This window comes from Phaseolus vulgaris, chromosome 9, assembly GCF_000499845.2.
Source record: "Phaseolus vulgaris cultivar G19833 chromosome 9, P. vulgaris v2.0, whole genome shotgun sequence".
NCBI lineage: Eukaryota > Viridiplantae > Streptophyta > Magnoliopsida > Fabales > Fabaceae > Phaseolus > Phaseolus vulgaris.
The window spans coordinates 6,077,260-6,099,548 of record NC_023751.2 but is presented as its reverse complement, the minus strand read 5'-3'; the positions used below and the strand labels follow the sequence as shown (position 1 = coordinate 6,099,548).

Below are 22,289 nucleotides of genomic sequence, written 5' to 3'. Positions count from 1 at the left end.
ATTATATGAAACAATTATCATCAAAAATAAAAAATTTATAAAAGTTAAATTTATATTTATTCTAACTAGATCTTCTAAATCTTAACTACTAGATATTTTCTTTTAAGATTTTGAATAGTTTTATAATACCTGTATACTTTAAAAAAATTGAAAACTTTGAAATGACTAACAACTTTTCTTTCAAATTAATGGGCATAGTTTAAAAGGAGATTATAAACTATTTATATAGTTTCCCTTAATTTGAATGGACAAAAAAAATCCCAGTAAGCCTCCTTATATGTACAAAGATAGGCATAAAATCCATAGCCACTAGAGATATAACATGAACTGGATATAGAATTTTTGCCATCCACGTTCTCATCTCAGTGCAAGTATAGATGCAGAAATCAGGTGATTGTTAGTTAATGCAGCAATCCGTTAATGAAAGTTGTAATAGTAACAAAACATGTAATACCAGTTTTTCATCTTCACATTCTTATGTGCAGTCATGAGTTTATAAAGATTTCCTAATTAGAAAAAGATCCCCAAAGATATAATAATTGAGTAGACATAAAAGCTATGGGAAGAACAGGGGCGTGATAAATGCAAAGCAGGCATTTAAAGATTGGAACATTAAGGTAAGGCAGACATATTACGTTCAAGCGCATTAAACAGTAGGAAACAGAGTATTCAGCCGATGATTTCAGAACCTCACCAAAACAAACCCTCCTTTCCCTAACCCCAAAAACATAGCAATAATAAACCCAGCAACTAAATCGCTTTTAATGTAAAAAAAGAAAAAAAAAACGCAGATAAGCCACACCCTAGCTAACCCTAATTCTAAAGGGTAATCTTCAGAGTAGAATAAAAAAGAAAAAGAACCACAAAACACAAAAGCAAGGCCCCACCCATCATGTGCTACTACATCAACGCTCATTCGAAGGGCAGTCCCTTGCAAAATGGCCAGACTCGCCACAGTTGTAGCAGCTACCGCCGCCTCCGCCGCCACCTCCGCCGTACCTTCCACCACCACCACCTCCACCTTGACTACAGTCCCTCGCTATGTGACCCGTCTCGCCACACTTATAGCAACCCCCTCCACCACCACCTCCTCCACCATAACCACCACCTCCGCCGTAGCCACCTCCACCATATCCGCCACCGCCTCCATATCCACCTCGCCCTCCGCGACCTCCACCGCCATAGCCACCTCTTCCACCGCCGCCACCGTATCCACCTCTTCCTCCTCCTCCGCCTCCGCGGGTGCCCTGCACGGGTGATTCGTCAGGGCCGGTGACGTCGACGGCCTTGGTGCGGCCTTCGGTGTCGGAGTCAATGAAGAACTCGACGGACTCTCCGAGGGCGAGGCTGCGAAAACCGTCGGATCGGATGGAGGACTGGTGGACAAAGAGATCTTCGCCGCCGTCGTCGGGGGTTATGAAGCCAAATCCCTTCTGGTCATTGAACCACTTCACCTTTCCGGTTATCCTCTGCTTCTCACTCTCGCTCATCTCTCTCTCCCCTTCGGATCTGATCTCTCTCTCTCTCTGTCTCTCTCTGTCACTGTCTGCTCTACGGCTCAAACTGCTCTGCACCTTCTGCCTTTTATACGACACAATTTTGACCTACACTTAACTTTCACGCAGTCCATCATCCAACGCTTCTGCTTTCTTCTTCTTCTTCAATTTTCTTTGTTTTCTCAATTTATTTAAATTAAACCAACGGCTGAGATTCATTTCTTCCAATCGGACTCGGGCAATCCACGTCTCTCAATTTTAACCCGCGTTTATTTCAATCCTTATATGTTTCTAACAAGACAACATCAATTAATGAACTGTTAAACTAGATTTACTTCTATCATTCTTGTCTTTTACTTTTTTACTCTATATGAAATCACAAATACTATATTTATTTTCCATTTCTAACAACTTTTTTATATTTTAAATCATCTAGTGATTTGTACATGTGATTTTAAATTTTGTTAATCTTTATACATATTATTCTCAATATGTTTTAATATTTATCATTTATGCTCCATCCAATTTTTTTTTATATTAATGTATTTTCAAGTTGTTTCCCGTGCATTAAAATATTTAATAATTTTTTTAATACAATAAATTAGTTTAATAAGTTTTCATTTCATAGTTTTACTAGATAAGGATTCGACCCATTTTATCCAAAATGTTCATATGTTTGAGAAAATTATACGACTTAAAATTGTACCGACCAGTCATGGGCGTCGTTGATCACAGGGAATATTGGTGTCACGTAAGCAGGATCCCACGAGCAGCGTGAGCCAGTATCTCGCGAAGCACGTGCGCCAAGGAGCCAAAGAGTGGTCAAACATCGGTCATCAGAATGTACCGACGTGCCATTAGACAATGTGGAGAGGTCGGGTATCGGGATCCGAACAGCAGAGCTGGGCCACGAGAGGTGGATCCCAAACCACACACCAGTTATCAGAAAGAGAGAAGCCTAGGTCACGAGAGTCCATGCATGTAGAGTGGATGACACGTTTAGGCGTAACACAAGTATAGAGCCACTGGAAATATATGACCTGTGAGGGTCGCGTTCCAGGGATGAGCTGCATGTATGACACGTGAACAGCTAGGACACTCCCAAAGGCGGGTGACCCCAGAGATCAGGTGCACGAGGAGGCACCCAGGTGGTCACCCTGTCAGAGGTCGCACTCTAATTAGATAACCCACGCGCTAGGTTATCCTAAGGGTGGGTAACAACAGTGTTGGGCCCACCCCCTCAGAAAGCCCATTTTGGGTAAAGAGGAAACCCTAGTTTAGTCTATATAAAGGAAAGCAACAAACTTAGCAAGGTACACTATTCATTTGCGTCACTTAACACACACAGTGACAATTATACAATTTTGGTGTCTCCTAGCCCTAAGATTGACTTGAGCGTCAGAGTGCAAACGACCTCTAGGGCGCCCCTTGTCTTTGTGTTTTCAGACATAAAGCACGTGTGAAGCGCAGGGATTCTGGACGTGAGAGTGACGTAGGCGCACGAAGACGTGTTTGGTCAACCGGCAGGAACAAAAATTAATAATAGAATAGATTAACAAATTGGTTATTTTCTTACCGATTGACTTTCTCGTCAGTTGATTTGGATAAAAAGTTTCGCCGCTAATTTGTCTCCTCTAAATTTTGTTTTGCATCTTCTCATTACATTGGAACGTGGCTTTGTTATAACAAAGGTGACTATACCTGCTGATTACACTTCGAGGATCAAGTCAGTGAGAGCATATAAAATAAGGTAAGTATTCATATTCAGTCTAGTATTCAGAAACAGCGTATCGGTACCAGGGGTCTCAAGTCCCTTTTATAGTTATTTCTCTAATAGTTTTCACTCACGAGAATATAATCTCTAGCATAAAATAGTAACAAAAAATCACCTGCTCACATGCATCTTTCATACTTTGGTGCTAACAAAAAGAAAACATTCTGTCCACGAGCACCTTTATGCATATATTTATTTAACTAACAGCTCTGTATATATTTACATATATTTTATTCTAACAACTTAACATATATCAACATATATATTTACTTAACAACTTTATATTATTATATGACCAAACTTATTATTTTCTCTATTTTAATTATTCTCCACGGGCTTACCAACAAAACTAGGTCGAGCCCATGACCCGCTTTTGGCCCAAAGTCGAGCTGACCATACCTAGATCGAGGTACCAAACACTTTTGTCCAGTACACAAGCCCCTCAGGCTCGAGCTGAACTTGGCTAACCGAAGAGGCTTTCTAGTGCTTTGGCGGCTGATGCAACGTGTTTCCCAGCGGGTAGGTGAGTTATGCTAAACAAAGCGTTTCCGAGGTGACGTCTCACCACACTTTCCAAATCACACACGTGGCATCCTCATCAACAGTGGGAAAGTGGCCGTTTGGCATTCCCATACTCGTAAAAGCCAACGTTAGAAAACTTATTCTCATTTTACTGTTTTATTTCTTTTAAACCTCTAAAACCCTCTCAGAATTCTCAGCTTCTTCTCCATGCTTCCACTTCCTCACTCCAGAAACTCTCGCGCACTCAAGATCTTCCGTAGCAAAGAAACTCCTTCCTCTTAATCACTTATCATAACAGATATTTTCTCTTTACCTTTCTTCATCGTCGAGCATTCATCTTGTCGATTATACTGCCTGAGCTGGGATTCTCTCAGGATTTATCATTTTCTGTCGATTATTGTTGCTTACTTGTTGATTGCATTGTATGACTTTAGAATGTGCCCTTATTTTACTCTTAAATTGCTCATACTGCTTGGTCTGAACAATGCTTGTGTTTGTTTCGTGTTTGTGATTGTTCTAGATATAATCTGCAATGGATTACAAAACCTTGTACCCCTGGGCACCCCCAAAACCTTTTAAATGAAACCTCCTTCTATATCTCTCGTGAAATTGTTGTAGCTTTAAGAAAAAACGGTTGTCATTTTGGAAAAGACGATGATAGATTGAAAATAGTTTCGTGTAGGGAGGATGAGCCAATATGTTGCGATGAATCCTTGGACCCTAAGGGTCCATTTTGTTTCTTTTACACCACCGTTTTCAAAAAAGTCCTTTTGCGCCTTCCCTTAACCATTTTTGAAAAAAAAGTTGTTGACCGAGCTAAATGTAACTCCTGCCCAGCTACACCCAAATAGTTGGGCATTTATCCGTGCTTTCTTTATTCTTTGTTCCCAGCTCGGTATTTCACCGAATGTGAAAGTTTTTCTCTACTTTTTTGAGGTCAAATGCTTGGGCCGCCAATTGTGGGTGTCTTTCAATGGTGTATTTGGAAGAGTTTTGCTCAACCTTTTTCAGTCTTCATATAAAAACTTTAAAGTTAATTTCTAAAATTCCGATGTAACAAAAGGAATTTGACCCTTCTGGACGGGTTCCCTTTATATTGGACCAAAGAGCCACGATTCCAAGGTGCTAAGTGTCTGGATGACCTGCCCCCGTTAGATCAGGAGGTCTTCAAGTTTCTAACGAGCCTGAAGGTTGTCTTTGACACTGCCTTCCTCCTAAGCAAAGAGTTCTCTCCTGATGTCCTAAAGGCTTACATTGGTACTCCTCATTTCTTACCCTTAGGGAGATGAACCTTTGCCTTCTGTACTAACCGTTCACTTGTTTTCTTTACATGAAGGATGTTGTCCAAATTCAACAAGGAAAAGCTAGAGGAGATGACCAAGAGGTGAGGGTTACTGCCAACGTGCCCAAGGATCCTTAACGCAAAAGCTTAAAATTGTTGCCACCACCACCCAAGCCCTAACTGACAACGAGGAAAGCACCTCGGGGCTGATCTTTACAGGAAAGAGGAAGGTAATCATTGCCCCTACCGAGCATTCTCACTCAGATGGGTGTGCTTCCTCTCACCATGCTGCTTCTTTCGAAGGTCAGACTCTGCCCCCGAGATATGATGGTTGTCCAAGAGAGCGAAGGAGAGAGCTCCAAAGGAAAAAAAATCTATGGGACCCAAGCCTTGACACTCCCACATTCCTTGAGGAAGCCCTACTGCTTGCCGAAGAGAGGGAAAGGCTTATGGCTCACGATAAAAACCACTTGGTTCAGGAGGCCATAAGACAATTTGGCCAAGCCCTTGCCACAAGCTGCTTGACTGGTACCAAAATGAAAGAGCGGAAGGTGGCAAAGGACTTAAAGGCCTAAGAGATCTCCGAGCTCTGCAAAGAGATGGAACACCTGCAAAGTGAGCTTCAACATACCAAAGATTAACAACAAGAAGCTGAGCGACACTTGGTCGAGAAGACCAAGGAGGCTGCAAACCAAGCCCAAGAGGCTGTTGCAGAAAGGAGCAGGCTCTTGGTTGAGGTCGATAAACTCAAATGATAGTTGGCTAAAAAAGATGAAGAATTTGACAAAGAAACTGAAGCATGCAAGCAAGATGTCGCCCAAGCCTACCTTGTTGAGGCAGTCGTCGAACAAGCATCAGGACTCTACCCTGGCATTGATTATACTCAACTTGGCCCGGGTAAAAACCGTGGTCGATGGTCAAATAAGGGATGAGTAGTCTTACCTTTCAACTGTCTGTAAATTTGTTAATATTTTTAACAATGTAACGCTTTTTATTTATCAACATCTTTACCTCATGCACGATAATTGTGACTATCTTTGCAAATGTATGTCTCGCTATTTAACTTAGTAAACCTCAACTAGCTTAAGCCACTGCATGCCTCGTCATTTAACTTAGTAAACTTCGACTAGCCTAAGTATAACAACTATTGTTAACATATCAATTTAACACTTAGGTTAACTCTCTGAGCTTGAAGTAACCAAAATAACAAAAATAAAATGCACAAACTGAGCATGAGAAATCATGGGGTTCTCAAAGAACTAACCTTTTGATAAACTATACCCCACAGCCGCAACGAGCCAATGCTCATTCTCAACGTATATAGGTGTATTTCACAGACTTGGGCAAGGGTCACATACCTTGACCCTGCCAAGCATTGCTTCACATATCGCATACTCGGATAGCTGCACCTTTCTAAGTTTGGTCGTCTCATCCTGCACCAAGAATGATTCATTTATCTCTTAGGGTATCTAAACTCGGATACTCACTCGTACACCGAGTTAAACCCAATTTATCGTAAACATAATTGGACCATTCCATTGCGCATTACTTAATCATTCCACAGAGTGCTTGAATTCAGGTGATCATTCTCTCAACGAGTTAGGTCGACTTACCATGCACTTAAACAACTTAGTCACAATACTCATTCGCAGCGCAGGGCACCTAGCTCATGTGATTTCTCGCATACCGAGTTAGGTCATCTTGCCTTGCCTTCAGTCAGACAACTTAAGCATAGCAAATCAAACTGCAGAGTGCCTGAACATGGGTGGTCATATTGACACCGAGCTAGGTCGTCTTATCTGCCAATAGATAATCAATTTACACACAGGGCGCCTACTCGGATATTCTTACTGAGGCAAGTCGTCTTATCTGTTAATAGATAATCAATTTACACACAAGGCGCCTACTCGGATAATCTTACCGAGATAGATCGTCTTATCTATCAATAGATAATTAATTTACACACATGGCGCCTACTTGGATAATCTTACAGAGACAAGTCGTCTTATCTATTAGTACATAATCAATTTACACACAAAACGCCTACTCGGACAATCTTACCCAGACAGGTCATCTTATCTGTCAATAGATAATCAATTTACACACAGGACGCCTACTTGGATAATTTTACCGAGACAGGTCCTCTTATCTGTCAATAGATAATCAATTTACACACAGGATGCATACTCAGATAATCAATGTGTTAATTCTAAACAAATAAACAAAAATAATGCATCATCTTTCAAGAATAAACGCATTATTAGATGACCTCGTTGAAAAACCTCTTTTAGGGAAAAAAAGCATCACCTTAATCATCACATTGTTCATAAAGAAAAAGCATTAAAACAAAATGTCTTAACTGAAATAAAACTTGAGGTTTGACGTGTTCCACCTTCGAGGAATGGCTCCCACCTCTAGGGTTTCTAACCTGTATGCTCCACTCCCGAGCACCTCAACTATGCGAAACGGGCCAGTCCACTTCGGAGATAACTTGTGTTCTAATTGGAAAGGATGAGCTTTTCGCATTACCAAGTTGGTAACCTTGAACTGTCGAGGTCTCATCTTGGTCTTTTGCCTCAACTTTCACCCTTCTCTTTAAGGTATCCGAGTTAATGCAGGCATAAAGTTCTCCCCTTTTATCTCCCTTTCTTGAACCTCTCCAGCAGGTCCAGGTCGCCTCTTATTGACGACTTCTGCCTGCGCAATACATTCTGGCTCCCCTGTCTAAACAGTGATTGAGTAAGTTCTCCTATTCTTCAGGATACTCTTGTAGCACTTTCGCGTCGTCTTTTGGTTGAACTTTATGGTAATAACTCCTCCCTCAGAAGAAGGCAGCTTCATCTTCATATGGGTCGTTGAGGCCATCACACCCAATCTGTTCAGGGAAGGTCGCCCCAAAAGCAAATTGTAAGCGGAGGATACGTTAACAACGATGTACCTGATGGGGATTGTCCTTGTCGCGATACCGTTAGAGAAGGTCGTCCTTAGCTCATCGTACCTTAGTACTTCTACCTGATCTCTCATGAAGCTAACCAAGCACCCATCGTATGACCTCAATTGATCGGGGGACAACTGCAGGCTAGTAAATGTTCCTCAGAACATCACATCAGCCAAGCTCCCTTGATCAATCAGAACTTTGTGCACCTTCCTTCCTACTATGACAACAAATGTCACCATCGGATCATTTTCGTGATGAACCACGTCTTTTGGGTCGGAGCTCGCGAAGCAGAGAGTGGCCTTTGGGAGATGATCAGGTCTCTTGGCCTCCAGAGACAAACTGCTCACGCATATCGCTTACTTTTGGAAGCAGAGTTTCCTTCTTCTGAAAATCCTCCAGAGATGATGTTCAGCTCTCCATGGATCGATATCTCATGCGCTTGGTCCTTGAGAGCGACCTCTCCTTTTGTCTTTTCCTAATAAGCCTCGAAATACTCCTTCAAGAAACCTTCCTTTACTAAACTAGTGAGTTGGTGACCGAGAGCTATACACCGCTCGACGTTGTGCCTAAATGCCTTGTGGAACTCGTACTAGACATCTTTTCGAGACCCCATATTCTGATAAGTCTTCTGGGGAAACTTCAATTGGTTCACTACCCCTAGCATGCTTAACAATTCCTTGTATGATATACACTTTCAATTTTTTTGATATTTTTGTTTTAGATATATTTAGTTGGTTGTAATTAATAATAATATTTTTTAATAATAAAAAAATAAGAAAAAACAATAAAATAAAACAATATTTTAATATTTTAATTACAAAAAGATTTAATATTTAATAAAATTAAAATAAATATCAATAATATTTTAATAAATAAAATAATATATAAAAAAATATTATAAATAAAATTTCATATGAAATATTAACAACCACCAATTACAAAATCATTATATTTTTCTTTAACCCAATGATTGGTTGGCATGAATATTTGGTTTGTGATCCATGAAAGTTTTCAGCATTGCACGAGATATTTGTTATCCAAAACAAAGATGATGTTAATTCTATAAAATTACATTATTTTAAATTAATTATAAGACCACATATTATTTAAAATATTTTTACTTTTTATATAATTTAAATGGTTCAACATAAAGTATTGGTTGATGACGTCAAAAACTATTTGTCAATTTTTTTTAATTAGAATAATTTTCAGGTTAAAAAATGTGTGGTGTGATTATTCATATTTATATTAGTTATAATATAAACATAACATAATTATTATAATATATATTTTAAATATTTTATATAAAAGACTTATTTTATATAAAAAAAACTAAATTTATTTTACTCCATAAATTTTCATGCTAATATGGACAATATTAATTATTGATATGAATATTATAATATATTTTATGTTGAAAGTTTGTTTTTCACGTAAAAATAATTTAACGTCATTTGCAGTCAATGAATCGTTTCAATAGTTTTTCTACTATGTACCCAAATAGTCTAAAATTTCAACTACGAACAAAAACTAATTTTGTGTGAAGGTATAAGAATGGAAAATATATTTAACTTTTTTAAATTTTGTTTCCAAATTAATGGTGATAAAAAAAAGAGTAAGGGGTACTATTTGCACAATCGATTACCTAAGATTTGTATAACCAATTATATGTGAAAAAAATAAAGTTATGATCGATTAAGTATTTCTATAATATGTTATTCTTCAAAATGAAGTGCATAATCAATTTTGCCCCAAACATAATCGATTATATACTTCATTTTAAAGTATAATCGGTAATGCAAGTAACTAAGTGATTTTTCTAGTTTTATTTTAATTGCATGCTTGGTTATTATTCACTCGTACACGAATATTTGTATGCGTGAAGGACAATTTCGTCTTATCATTCAAGTTCAGCTGACTTTTGCACAATTTATTCACTCATGAGCAAGGTACTCCTTCACCAATTTACTTATTTTCACACTCGTATTTCGTCATTGATGAACGAATTCAAACAACAAAGACTCCCTGAAATTAAAATTGTTTATTATTGACTAAGAAATATAATAAATCTTCTTTATTATAATAAAATAGTTGTAAAAGTTTTTATTTTACCATTTTCTCTCTCTTCCACTATCATGCATGCATATTTAAGTTATTTAAAGATTAGAATATAAATAAGAATATAATTGGATAAAAATTAATTAATATGATCTTAAATTTTATGAGTGGTAAATAATTAAATAAAAAAAATCTGGAAAATTTGTCATTTGAAAAAAAATTATTTAGTATATATACATTAAAAATAGTACATTGAAATAAATAATAATGTGTTATATACTTAATACAATTTGATAACCTAATTTATTCGTATATGGTCGGATCTCTCCTTACAATTTTCGCTCTAACTCCAAGGTCTTTGATCTTTTCGGATCATCAGTATTCTCGACAATAGTACATGCAATTATACTCCAACACTTAAGTCAGTTTGAGTTCGAGTAAAAGATATTAGTTTAGAATCAGAATTATATTACCATTGGCCTTAGTGTATTCTCCTATTTATGGTAGTTGTTTTGAACTTTTTGTTGAACAAATGATTAAGTTGGGCCCAATTGAGTTCAATTATCCTTTAATCATATTCATGTGTGTTTACTATGAAGTACTGGTTAATGACGTTGTTAAATATTGTGTGCGGTTTGGGAGGTTGTTTGTGTGATGTGCTGATATGCCAAATATGTCTTAGTATTATGATACTTGACAATGCAAAAATGTTGTTGGACGGTCAAATTTCTCCTTATTATGCTCACTCTAAGTCTTCGATCTTCTCACCAAGAGTATATGTAGTTTGTGATAACCATTGCCGTTTAATAATATGTATAAATCTTTGATGTTGTCATTTTGAATTGTCTGCTTCAGCCGCAGTTTCACCTCCCAAAATACAAAGCTCAAGTCAGTTTGGGTTTGAGTAAAAGTATTAGTTATGGATTAGAATTGCATTGCCTTTGATCTTAGGGTGTTCTTTTATTTATAGTATTTGTGTTGGACCTTTGAATGTATGGATGATTATATTTGTCTAATAGAGTCCAATTGCCCTTTAATCATGATTTGTGGTATGTTTACTATGAAATACTCGTTAATGACGTTGTTAAATCTTGTTCGTTTTTTGGAAGGTTGTATATGTGACGTGCTAAGATAATGAGATGCCAGATAAGTTTCTCTATTTGAATACAAAAATGTTATTGCAGGATCGAATTTCTCCTTACTTTGCTCACTCTACATCCAAGGTTTTCGGTCTTCTCGACATGGGTACCTCCTATGATTATATTTTGACACTCAAGTAAGTTTAAATTTGAACAAAGAATATTGATTTTAGATTAAATTACACTACTTTAATTTCAGGGTGTTTTCATTTTATAGTAATTATGTTGGACCTTTAATTTTATATATAATTAAGTTGAGTATAATAGAACTCAATTATCTTTTAATCATAATTCATAAATATTTATTATAAATTACTCATTAATAACCTTGTTAAATCTTGTACAAGATTATTAATATACCGAATAAAGTTCGGTGTTTGATACTCGACCGTACCCTTACCATGCTCGAGTAAAAAAATAAAGTTAGACACAAATAAAATTTATAGTTCAAATTTTAGAACATCATAGTAATAAAGTAACTAATATAAAAAATATAATTCTTAATAACTATACATGTTGTTAAACAAAAGATGAGCAACACAATTTTATATAAAAGTTAAAAATAAATAAATAAACAATTCGCTACCGGAATTAAGTTATCAATTTTTTATATGACCTAAGTGAGTCAAACCGATTAACCAGGTTACACCTAATCAAATGTCTATTTATTTTTCGATCTAAACATTAATTTGGGTCAATCTACCCTCCACATTTTATCAAACTGTTAGACTAATAATGGTTTCACAACAATAACTAAAAAATACTTTTTTTTAAAAAAAATAGGGTGTTTTTTCCAACATTCCAATAAATATACGAATAAAGTTAAGTTTAATTAATTCTTTACTCACTATGGTTTGATAAATTTTACATTTTATTTCTATACTTTATAATTATACGTTTTATATATTGAAATTACCATTTTTTTAGTTTATTTGCATACATTATTAATTTTTCTAGTTCTAGTTAATTAAAATAATTAAAACTAGAGGATATCAGAAATAATAACATATATATATATATATATATAAACTCTATTATCTAAATGTTTAATCAAGCGACTAGATTAATTTGGATCGAACCGTAAAATAATTATATATTTTTTAAAATAAATTTAAAATGAATATTGTAATTTAGATATTAAATTATTATATTTAAAAATTAAAATGAATTTCATTGTTATAGTTGAAAATTTCAAACTATTTTTATTTAAATTCTACTTTTACGTTTTAAAAATGATCCATTAACCTAAAACCGTATTTAATGGAAAAATCACATTCAAGATTTTCAAGTAGTCGGAGATTTTTTTTTTTTTATAAAAATTTGTATGTTAGGCATTATTATGCAACTTTACATATCAGACTGTGATTTCAAGTAACAACAATCATCTCATATGAAAATAGTATTATTAAAAAAAGAAAAAAAAAATTTAGAAAAAAAAAAATCAATGATTTTCTTAAAAGATATATCAGTGCTTTAAAATATTGTTTATGTCAGTTATTTCTTTGTTTAACATTTACTTAAAAAAAATCGAAATGATTGTCAGTTAAAGGAAAACAACATCTATGAATAAAAGTTGTAAACAGTGAACAATAATTTATTACCGTTATAGATTATATAAGTTACATGGAGGATTAAACAGTAATGAATAAAATACTAAAAAGGTAAAAATAATGTTAAAGCAAAAAAGAAGTAGGAATTAAAGATTAAAAAATGATTAATTCTAACTTTATTCAAGGTAGCAGTAGCATGAGTTTTATGATCGGAAGCAAGACTCCGACGTAACAACACCAAACAGAAATGTCTAAAGCCATCCACAAATCCAACAGACTAAAACAAAAATAAAATAAAGCACTAAAACGACACCGTTTGGATGAGTTTGTCTAGGACAGTTGCCCGCAGTCACTGATCATAACCTGCCCTTGTGTCTTGCCGGAGCTGGACCCAATCTTCTCGATCTCCTTCACCACGTCAAGGCCCTCCACCACCTCCCCGAACACCACGTGCTTCCCGTCCAGCCACTCCGTCTTAACGGTGCAGATGAAGAACTGCGACCCGTTCGTGCCCGGTCCCGCGTTAGCCATCGATAGAATGCCAGGACCTGTGTGCTTCTTGATGAAGTTTTCGTCCGCGAACTTCGAGCCGTAGATGGACTCGCCGCCGGTACCGTTCCCGGCGGTGAAGTCGCCTCCCTGACACATGAAGTTGGGGATGACGCGGTGGAAGCAAGATCCCTTGTAGTGGAGGGCCATGCCGCTGCGGCCGATGCCCTTCTCGCCGGTGCAGAGGGCACGGAAGTTCTCGGCAGTGCGAGGAACGGTGTCGGCGTAGAGCTCCATGACTATGCGACCTACGGGCTTCGCTGAAATGCTCATGTCGAAGAAGACTCTAGGGTTGGGCATTGTTGCGTTGCAATTGGGAATTGAAGGTCTGAGAGAGATTAAACGCCACTTGCTGAGTTTGAGTTTGAGTTTGGGAAGCGGAAGGAGTATAAATAGGGCGATGCTCGTTCCATTCGGACACGTGGCGTTCACTGAATAGGGGAACTCACTTCAGTTAAGATCGGATCCGTCCTATTCCTCGGTTCCTTTCTCGTATACTCCAAAGACCCGGCACCTTTTTTTCTTCCAAATAAATACTTTTAAATATTACTTTATTCAAATTACTTATGCTAAAAATAAACACTTTTTTTCATACCTCCTAATTTTTAGGAAAATACAGTTTGAGATTTTTTAGAATTGTATATAATTTTTAATGTTATAAGTTTAAAAACAAATATATATAATAAAAATTAAATTTATAATTAAATAATATAAAAAAAATATTAAAATAATAATGTTGAGAATTATAAGTGATTGTATTATTAACCTAACTTTTAATACATATTTTCAATTCTCCATGCCCACATAAAGGAAATAGCATAACATGGATCGCCTGAAAGGTTTTCGAAATAAACATTAAAAACGTAAGTATACGTTTTAAAATTTGTTTCTTGAAATAATTTTCTAAAATGAAATGAATTTTTTATTTTTATTTTACATAATTGATGATATAAAGAAATAAATTTGATGAGATACAAAAAAAGAAACATCCTTTCTTTGGCAATCTCTTTTTTACCTCTACATTTTTCTTCCTACACCCCTATATTTTTCAAAAATATCGAAATTATCCTTTAGAATTTTACGTGTTTCCAGAAGAGTGGTTTCATAAGCAAAGGTATTTCCATAATAGAAAATCCAATACAAATTCGGAATTCCTAAAACATGTTCTAGAAAAGATATTCTGAAAATATTTCAGAAATAATAATCCGAAAGTCATTTTTTAAAGGGGTAAAACAGTCTTCTTCGAAAATGATGGGGTGCAGGAAGGAATTTGTAGAGGTGCAGGAAAAGGTTGCCCCTTTTCTTTACACAATCGTTCATAGGCTTCTTGGGCTTAAGCCCATCTTTCCGACCCAATTGTAAGACTTCATGAAATGATCAACCTCAATCTTTATATATAGCAAAATTTACAATTTAAATGGTGAAATTTAGGAATTATTAAAGTAATTAAATTTATAAAGCAAATAAAATATTGTATAAAAATAAACAACGTAATATTAAATTATGTAATTAACATGGAATTATTTTAAAGTATTTAGAGTAAAATTTGTAAATTTTAATTTATTTATGATTATTTTAAATGATAAAAACTATATAATTCCAGTTATTAAATAACATGTAATTTAGGTAGTAATGTTTTAGATTCTATATTAGTTTTTAAAAGACTAACAGAGATTAATTTTAAATACAAAATAATTAGTAATTAAAATTTTGGTATTTAATGGTTAGATAACAATTTATAAACTATTTTATAAATTTATATTAATAATAGAAATTATTTTAGATAACAATCAAATTTTAGTGTATAATAAAATGATATCTAATTAGTCAATGAAGTAACTAATTATTTTGGTCTCAAATTATTTTGTATTTAATTATTTTATTGTAATAGAGTATGAATTAGATAAATAAACTCATTTATTAAATACCTTTATTTTAATTAAAAATGCCAACCAATGAATAAATTTTAGCATTTTTTTATTCTATTTATAACAATAACTATCCTTTTTAACTTTTCCAGTTGATTTAAGTCAGTTTTGACAGTACAACTTAATGGTTTAGGTGAGATGAGATTATGTTATTTAAATAATCAAAATATTTAAGGCATCTGCATAATCAAAATTCAATCGAGATTAAGGTGAAATAATCCATATAGTACTTAATTCATACATCGGGAACTTGAATGAATATATATACGCATTTGTGTATTCCATTAGGCTCTCTAATTACTATTCTACGTAGGGATGACCTATTATACTATGGACAGTTGGAGAATTTTATACAAATTTTAATATGATATTTGAGCTATTATGGAGAAAATACCAAAATATTTTTTTAAAAAAACTAGGCAAATGAAAATTTAGAAAAGTCTTTGTTCTCGATATGAAGTTTAGACACTCCTCTTAAATGGTGTGTCGGTGTCCGATGGCACCTGTAAGACACATATCCGTGAAGTGTCAAATTCAAAAAAATATTTGTTAGATTGCTGACAATTCTAGTACGGTTCTAACACAATTTTAAAAAGGAAAAATACATTAATTTTCTCAAAATTCAAACTTTATTGTATAAATTGTTATTATGATTATAAAAATAAGAAACAAATCCTTGTGAACCAGTCATGAAAAACATATTTCTGCTCCAAAAAATAATCTGGAACATACTTATGCACATAAATCTTTATTGTCAATTTATATAATTCATAATTATATAATATATAGATTTGTGTCCCCATGTCCTACATTTTAGAGATTTTACTTATCTCCGTATCTGTATCCGTGTTATATCAGTGTCCGTGTCAGTATCCGTGCAACATAGGTTCTCTAAATTTAGGACGAAATAGTATAAGCCCAAAACAACGCAAGACCCACTATAAATGAAAGCTAAAACATAATTCAACAAAAAAATAAATTTGGAAAACTACTCACTCAATTTGAAGCCTACAAAGTTTGCATAAAGCTCGCTCGCACATGAATACTTTAGTAACTTCTAAGATATTTAGGGTGTAAAAATAGTTTTTCCTTACAAATATAGTAACTTGTAAGATATTTACTGTAATGCTCGTAGACTATTTCCCTTAAACTATTTTATCACAAAGAATGTGAAAAAATATGGATTAAGTTGAATGAATTAGAGTATCTATTAAGCTACATTTGTGATTTCAGATCTCTCATTTGTGAACCAAGTTTGTTGTATGCATCTGAAAAATTAGACACTCTGCCACTACAAGGATCATAAAAAATTACTTTAAAAGTACTTGTACAAGATTAATTAAAATACAAATCTTTACTTATTAATTAACTCCTCACATTCAAATTCATCAACAAACCCAAACTTTCTCAAACAACATTGCTCCATCATTTGTTTTTCTCTGCTCTCATTCTCCATCCACTGGCATGGATTTTATTTGAACATAATCAACCCCAACGTCACTGCTAACACAAAAATAATCAGATAGAAAACAAACACGTATCTTGTAAAATGTTACTCCAAGCTAGTGCAACGACAGTGGTCTATGAATGAGAGGGAGGCCAATTTCCAAACCATGGGTGTTGAAAGTAGTTTGGAGGGTCCATCCTTGGCATTAGAGGTGGGCACGGCTTCTTCTTGAATGGGAAAGGAGGAAATAATTTGAAAAATGGTGGCTTAGTTGGAGAGGGCTTGGAAATGGGAGTGGGAGAAGGTGTCTTTTCCTTTGGCGGGTCTGGTTTCTTGACACCGGGAGATGGAGTAGTAGTAGGAGGTTTCTTATATGTTGGTGTTGGAGATTTCTTATACACTGGTACTGGAGGAGGGAGAGGGTCTTTTGGGTGGTCTTCTTTAGGAGGGAAGGGGAATTTAGGGTGTTTGAAGAAATGCCAGAAGAAGGCTGAAGTGCACATAGCTGATGAGAATGTGAGTTTCCCAGAAGCAGGCCCAAGGGTGTGTGTATCTTCAGATACTGACTTAGTTACAATTTTGGAGTTTCCATGCGAAGGGCAAGGTTCAGCTGAAGCACTGTGCAGCTGAGCGTAGCAATCATCTTTTAGCTCACCATCTTCTACCATGTCCTGTGGAAGGGATACTTTGAAGTTTCCATATTCATCAAGCACACCCACCCCTCTTGTTCTGAAGTGTCCATGAGGTGACTTGCAATTTACCGATACACGTAGCCCTACATAATGCACAGGATTCTTATATTGTAGAGTTTGGCTTCATACTAGTAGTATAAGTAAAAGCTCAAAACCAATGTAGTTTATTGTATGTATAATATATGAATGAATGATTGAAGAATCAAACAAAGTTATAGCATTGCTATTACATTAAGCATATATATATATGAGACAAGGTACCTGAGAAAGCGCGACCAGTCTTAATATTGTTGTGGCTGCAGTCTGCGCACTCTCCTTGGCCAACTACCTGGACTGTTCTGTGGTCTTCATAATTGGAGCCTCTTACCACGAGAAACACAGACAACAAACAGAAGCAGACTAGTGGTCCTTGGAGGTGGATGAAAATTTGCATTGGGAATGGCAGCAAAGAACACCAGATGAAAGAAGAAGGCAGAGTTGGAAGGTGAGAGATGAAAGGATGAAGCAGATTGAGATTGGAGAGCTTAATTTATAACAAATGGATGGCTTACTGACTGTGAAATTAAGCACCTCACGCAGTCACGTTCTACACTCTGTACAAAGAGAAATTTCATTAACGTGCAAGGAAAGCAGCCAAATGGCTTTATCTATCATTGAATGCATCAGCCCTCAACCAAATGTTTAATGCATCTTTATGTGAATATCTGTCTCACCCTACCAAATAGCTCCAATAAATCACTTGTACCCCACTATAATGTTGTTCATATTTTCTTTTACCACAATCAACTTTTGGCTATGTTACCATTACATGGTTCCGGAGCTCTGGTAATAAGGTGACATGTACTTTACATTTGTATTAGGATTTTATTTTATATAATACAATTATATCATACCTTTTTAAAATATTAAAATTGGATTATCAAATAGTCTCATGTTCATGATCTAGAAAAAAGAAGAAGCAAGAATACTGTGTAAATACTGAATATTCATATGAAGTGCGGAAAGGAAGAAAAATGTGAGTAACCATCTATCCTTCCTATGTTTCTTGATTATCTTTCTCTGTACTTTTGTTATTGCCACTAAATTCATGCATATCCTCTCGTAATATTAATTGATATACTGTGAATATTTCTTTACAGGCTCTTAATAATTATTACTAACGCATAGGAGGTGTTTGAACAATTATCAATTTGTTTGAAATAGTTTCTGTAAAACGAAGAAAAGGTAGAGTGAAAGTACAAGTTTATTTTCCACTTATTTAAGATAAACCAGCATGGATCCCCTTTGAGTGAGCCACTTTCATACATCAACCAACTAAAATTTTTACGACAACCTGTGAAATTTAGAGATTTAATTCGTTCCCATATGACCACACATGCATGTATTGTCCAAACTTGATGCCAACAGACATTAGTTAATCTTTAACTGTCGTCTCATTTAAACCATGTGAAGCGCCACATGCTGGAACTATGGAGTTGTAGCTAATTATTTTGCCAGAATGCATAAACAGTGTAATGGTTACCATGTGATTGAATACTGAGATAAACAAGTTAAGCTGTTGGTTTTAGTCACGATTGTCTTACAATTGCGATAAATTTTTATCCAAGATATTGTTAATCAATAATTTAGTAATGGAGTCTCAAATTTAGAATCGAATTTAAATAATAAAATATTATTTAATATAACTAAATATAGTATCATTTTTACAACTAATATTTTTTACGATTTGTGATTCTCATTACTTAACCATGCACTATAAGAAATTTGTTATTTACATACCCATTATCACATACGGATTCAGATTCGTATGTAAAGTGAGCATTATATATGATTTTTACATACGGATCCAGATTCGTATGTAAAGGAAGTGTTATATACCGATTTTTACACATGGATCCAGATCCGTGTGTAAAGTAATAGTTACAAATTAATTTTTACATACGAATCTAGATCCATATATAAAGTGAGTGTTATATACGAATTTTTACATACAAATTTCGACTCGTATAGTTCTTGATAGGAATTAAAAGCAATGAACAAACTAAAATAAAAAAAAATGAAATATGAAAATATAAAAGAAGGTTATAGGGAATTGAAATAATTTTAAGATTTATTACGTTAAAATTAAATTAGAAAATTAATTCGAGTTTAATTATTTTTTTAATTTAATTAAAGAAAAAATTCTAATATTAAAATTATAAAAAAAAATTAAAAAACGAAAAAATATAAATATTAGTATCAATAATAATATCTCATATTGATTGACTCCATCTAAATCCAATTAGAATTATAACACCTTTTTTTCTAATTGGTTTAGGGTTTAGGGTTTGCAACTTGTTCTTTTCGCTATTAATTGATTGAAAACACTTGTGATATCTTTGAAAATCAATTTCATGTGTTCAAATTGTGTTTTGATATGTTTAATATTTCTTTTACAATCTTAGTCTATTAATTGATTGAAACACTTATGAATATCTTTGAAAAACAATTTCACGTGTTAAAATTGTGTTTTCATATGTTTAATATATTTTTTACAATCTAAGGTCTATTAATTGGTTCAAACACTTATGAATATCTTTGAAAAACAATTTCATGTGTTAAAATTGTGTTTTCATATGTTTAATATATTTTTTACAATCTAAGGTCTATCAATTGATTCAAATACTTATGATACCTTTGAAAAACCATTTCATGTGTTCAAATTGTGTTTTGATATGTTTAATACTTCTTTCATTTGCAATCTAAGGTTTTGTAACCTAGGAAACTATAAGAAAGTGAATGTTCTGTATAATAATAGTTTAAAAGTATCTTAACTATTGAAAACAAGCGTATTACTTAACTAAATGTTTGCAACTTGTTCTTTTCGCTATTAATTGATTGAAAACACTTGTGATATCTTTGAAAACCAATTTCATGTGTTAAAATTGTGTTTTGATATGTTTAATATTTCTTTTACAATCTTAGTCTATTAATTGATTGAAACACTTATGAATATCTTTGAAAAACAATTTCACGTGTTAAAATTGTGTTTTCATATGTTTAATATATTTTTTACAATCTAAGGTCTATTAATTGATTCAAACACTTATGAATATCTTTGAAAAACAATTTCATGTGTTAAAATTGTGTTTTCATATGTTTAATATATTTTTTACAATCTAAGGTCTATTAATTGATTCAAACACTTATGATACCTTTGAAAAACCATTTCATGTGTTCAAATTGTGTTTTGATATGTTTAATACTTGTTTTACAATCTAAGGTCTATTAATTGATTGAAACACTTATGATATCTTTGAAAAACAATTTCATGTGTTAAAATTGTGTTTTGATATGTTTAATACTTCTTTCATTTGCAATCTAAGGTTTTATAACCTAGGAAACTATAAGAAAGTGAATGTTCTGTATAATAATAGTTTAAAAGTATCTTAACTATTGAAAACAAGCGTATTACTTAACTAAATGTTTGGAACTTGTTCTTTTCGCTATTAATTGATTGAAAATACTTGTGATATCTTTGAAAACAAATTTCATGTGTTCAAATTGTGTTTTGATATGTTTAATATTTCTTTTACAATCTTAGTCTATTAATTGATTGAAACACTTATGAATATCTTTGAAAAACAATTTCATGTGTTAAAATTGTGTTTTCATATGTTTAATATATTTTTTACAATCTAAGGTCTATTAATTGATTCAAACACTTATGATACCTTTGAAAAACCATTTCATGTGTTCAAATTGTGTTTTGATATGTTTAATACTTGTTTTACAATCTAAGGTCTATTCATTGATTGAAACACTTATGATATCTTTGAAAAACAATTTCATGTGTTAAAATTGTGTTTTGATATGTTTAATACTTCTTTCATTTGCAATCTAAGGTTTTATAACCTAGGAAACTATAAGAAAGTGAATGTTCTGTATAATAATAGTTTAAAAGTATCTTAACTATTGAAAACAAGCGTATTACTTAACTAAATGTTTGCAACTTGTTCTTTTCGCTATTAATTGATTGAAAACACTTGTGATATCTTTGAAAACCAATTTCATGTGTTAAAATTGTGTTTTGATATGTTTAATTTTTCTTTTACAATCTTAGTCTATTAATTGATTGAAACACTTATGAATATCTTTGTAAAACAATTTCATGTGTTAAAATTGTGTTTTCATATGTTTAATATATTTTTTACAATCTAAGGTCTATTAATTGATTCAAACACTTATGATACCTTTGAAAAACCACTTCATGTGTTCAAATTGTGTTTTGATATGTTTAATTCTTGTTTTACAATCTAAGGTCTATTAATTGATTGACACACTTATGATTTCTTTGAAAAACAATTTCATGTTTTAAAATTGTGTTTTGATATGTTTAATACTTCTTTCATTTGCAATCTAAGGTTTTGTAACCTTGGTAACTATAAGAAAGTGAATGTTCTGTATAATAATAGTTTAAAAGTATCTTAACTATTGAAAACAAGCGTATTACTTAACTAAATGTTTGCAACTTGTTCTTTTCGCTATTAATTGATTGAAAACACTTGTGATATCTTTGAAAACCAATTTCATGTGTTCAAATTGTGTTTTGATATGTTTAATATTTCTTTTACAATCTTAGTCTATTAATTGATTGAAACGCATATCAATATCTTTGAAAAACAATTTCATGTGTTAAAATTGTGTTTTCATATGTTGAATATATTTTATACAATCTAAGGTCTATTAATTGATTCAAACACTTATGATACCTTTGAAAAACCATTTCATGTGTTCAAATTGTGGTTTGATATGTTTAATACTTGTTTTACAATCTAAGGTCTATTAATTGATTTAAACACCTATGATATCTTTGAAAAACAATTTCATGTGTTATAAAAGGGATACAATTATTAAGCCCACTCACTAAACATG

The 22,289-nt window shown here is 33.4% G+C and overlaps 3 protein-coding genes across 3 annotated transcripts; all 3 read right to left on the bottom strand.

Moving 5' to 3' along the window:
- Positions 1–576: 576 nt before the first annotated feature.
- Positions 577–1,586, bottom strand: LOC137823204 (glycine-rich protein 2-like). Its single transcript, XM_068628374.1, has one exon. The coding sequence runs from the start codon at positions 1,488–1,490 to the stop codon at positions 906–908; it is 585 nt and encodes a 194-aa protein (XP_068484475.1). The 5' UTR covers positions 1,491–1,586; the 3' UTR covers positions 577–905.
- An 11,319-nt stretch (positions 1,587–12,905) lies between these two features.
- Positions 12,906–13,694, bottom strand: LOC137822864 (peptidyl-prolyl cis-trans isomerase-like). The gene has a single exon (XM_068627878.1). It carries the CDS (start codon positions 13,606–13,608, stop codon positions 13,090–13,092), a length of 519 nt encoding a protein of 172 aa, XP_068483979.1. The 5' UTR covers positions 13,609–13,694; the 3' UTR covers positions 12,906–13,089.
- Positions 13,695–16,571: 2,877 nt separating this feature from the next.
- LOC137822899 (proline-rich protein 4-like) lies at positions 16,572–17,891 on the bottom strand. The gene is made up of 2 exons (XM_068627922.1): positions 17,637–17,891; positions 16,572–17,458 (listed from the first exon to the last, which is right to left on the bottom strand). The coding sequence occupies exons 1-2, from the start codon at positions 17,806–17,808 to the stop codon at positions 16,818–16,820; spliced, it is 813 nt and encodes a 270-aa protein (XP_068484023.1). The 5' UTR covers positions 17,809–17,891; the 3' UTR covers positions 16,572–16,817.
- Positions 17,892–22,289: the final 4,398 nt, after the last annotated feature.

Coding starts and splice junctions, on each gene's coding strand:
- LOC137822899 (XM_068627922.1), bottom strand. CDS start 17,808: ATGCAAATTTTCATCCACCTCCAAGGACCACTAGTCTGCTTCTGTTTG. Junction 17,459..17,636: donor GACTGGTCGCGCTTTCTCAG/GTACCTTGTCTC, acceptor TGCATTATGTAG/GGCTACGTGTATCGGTAAAT.
- LOC137823204 (XM_068628374.1), bottom strand. CDS start 1,490: ATGAGCGAGAGTGAGAAGCAGAGGATAACCGGAAAGGTGAAGTGGTTC.
- LOC137822864 (XM_068627878.1), bottom strand. CDS start 13,608: ATGCCCAACCCTAGAGTCTTCTTCGACATGAGCATTTCAGCGAAGCCC.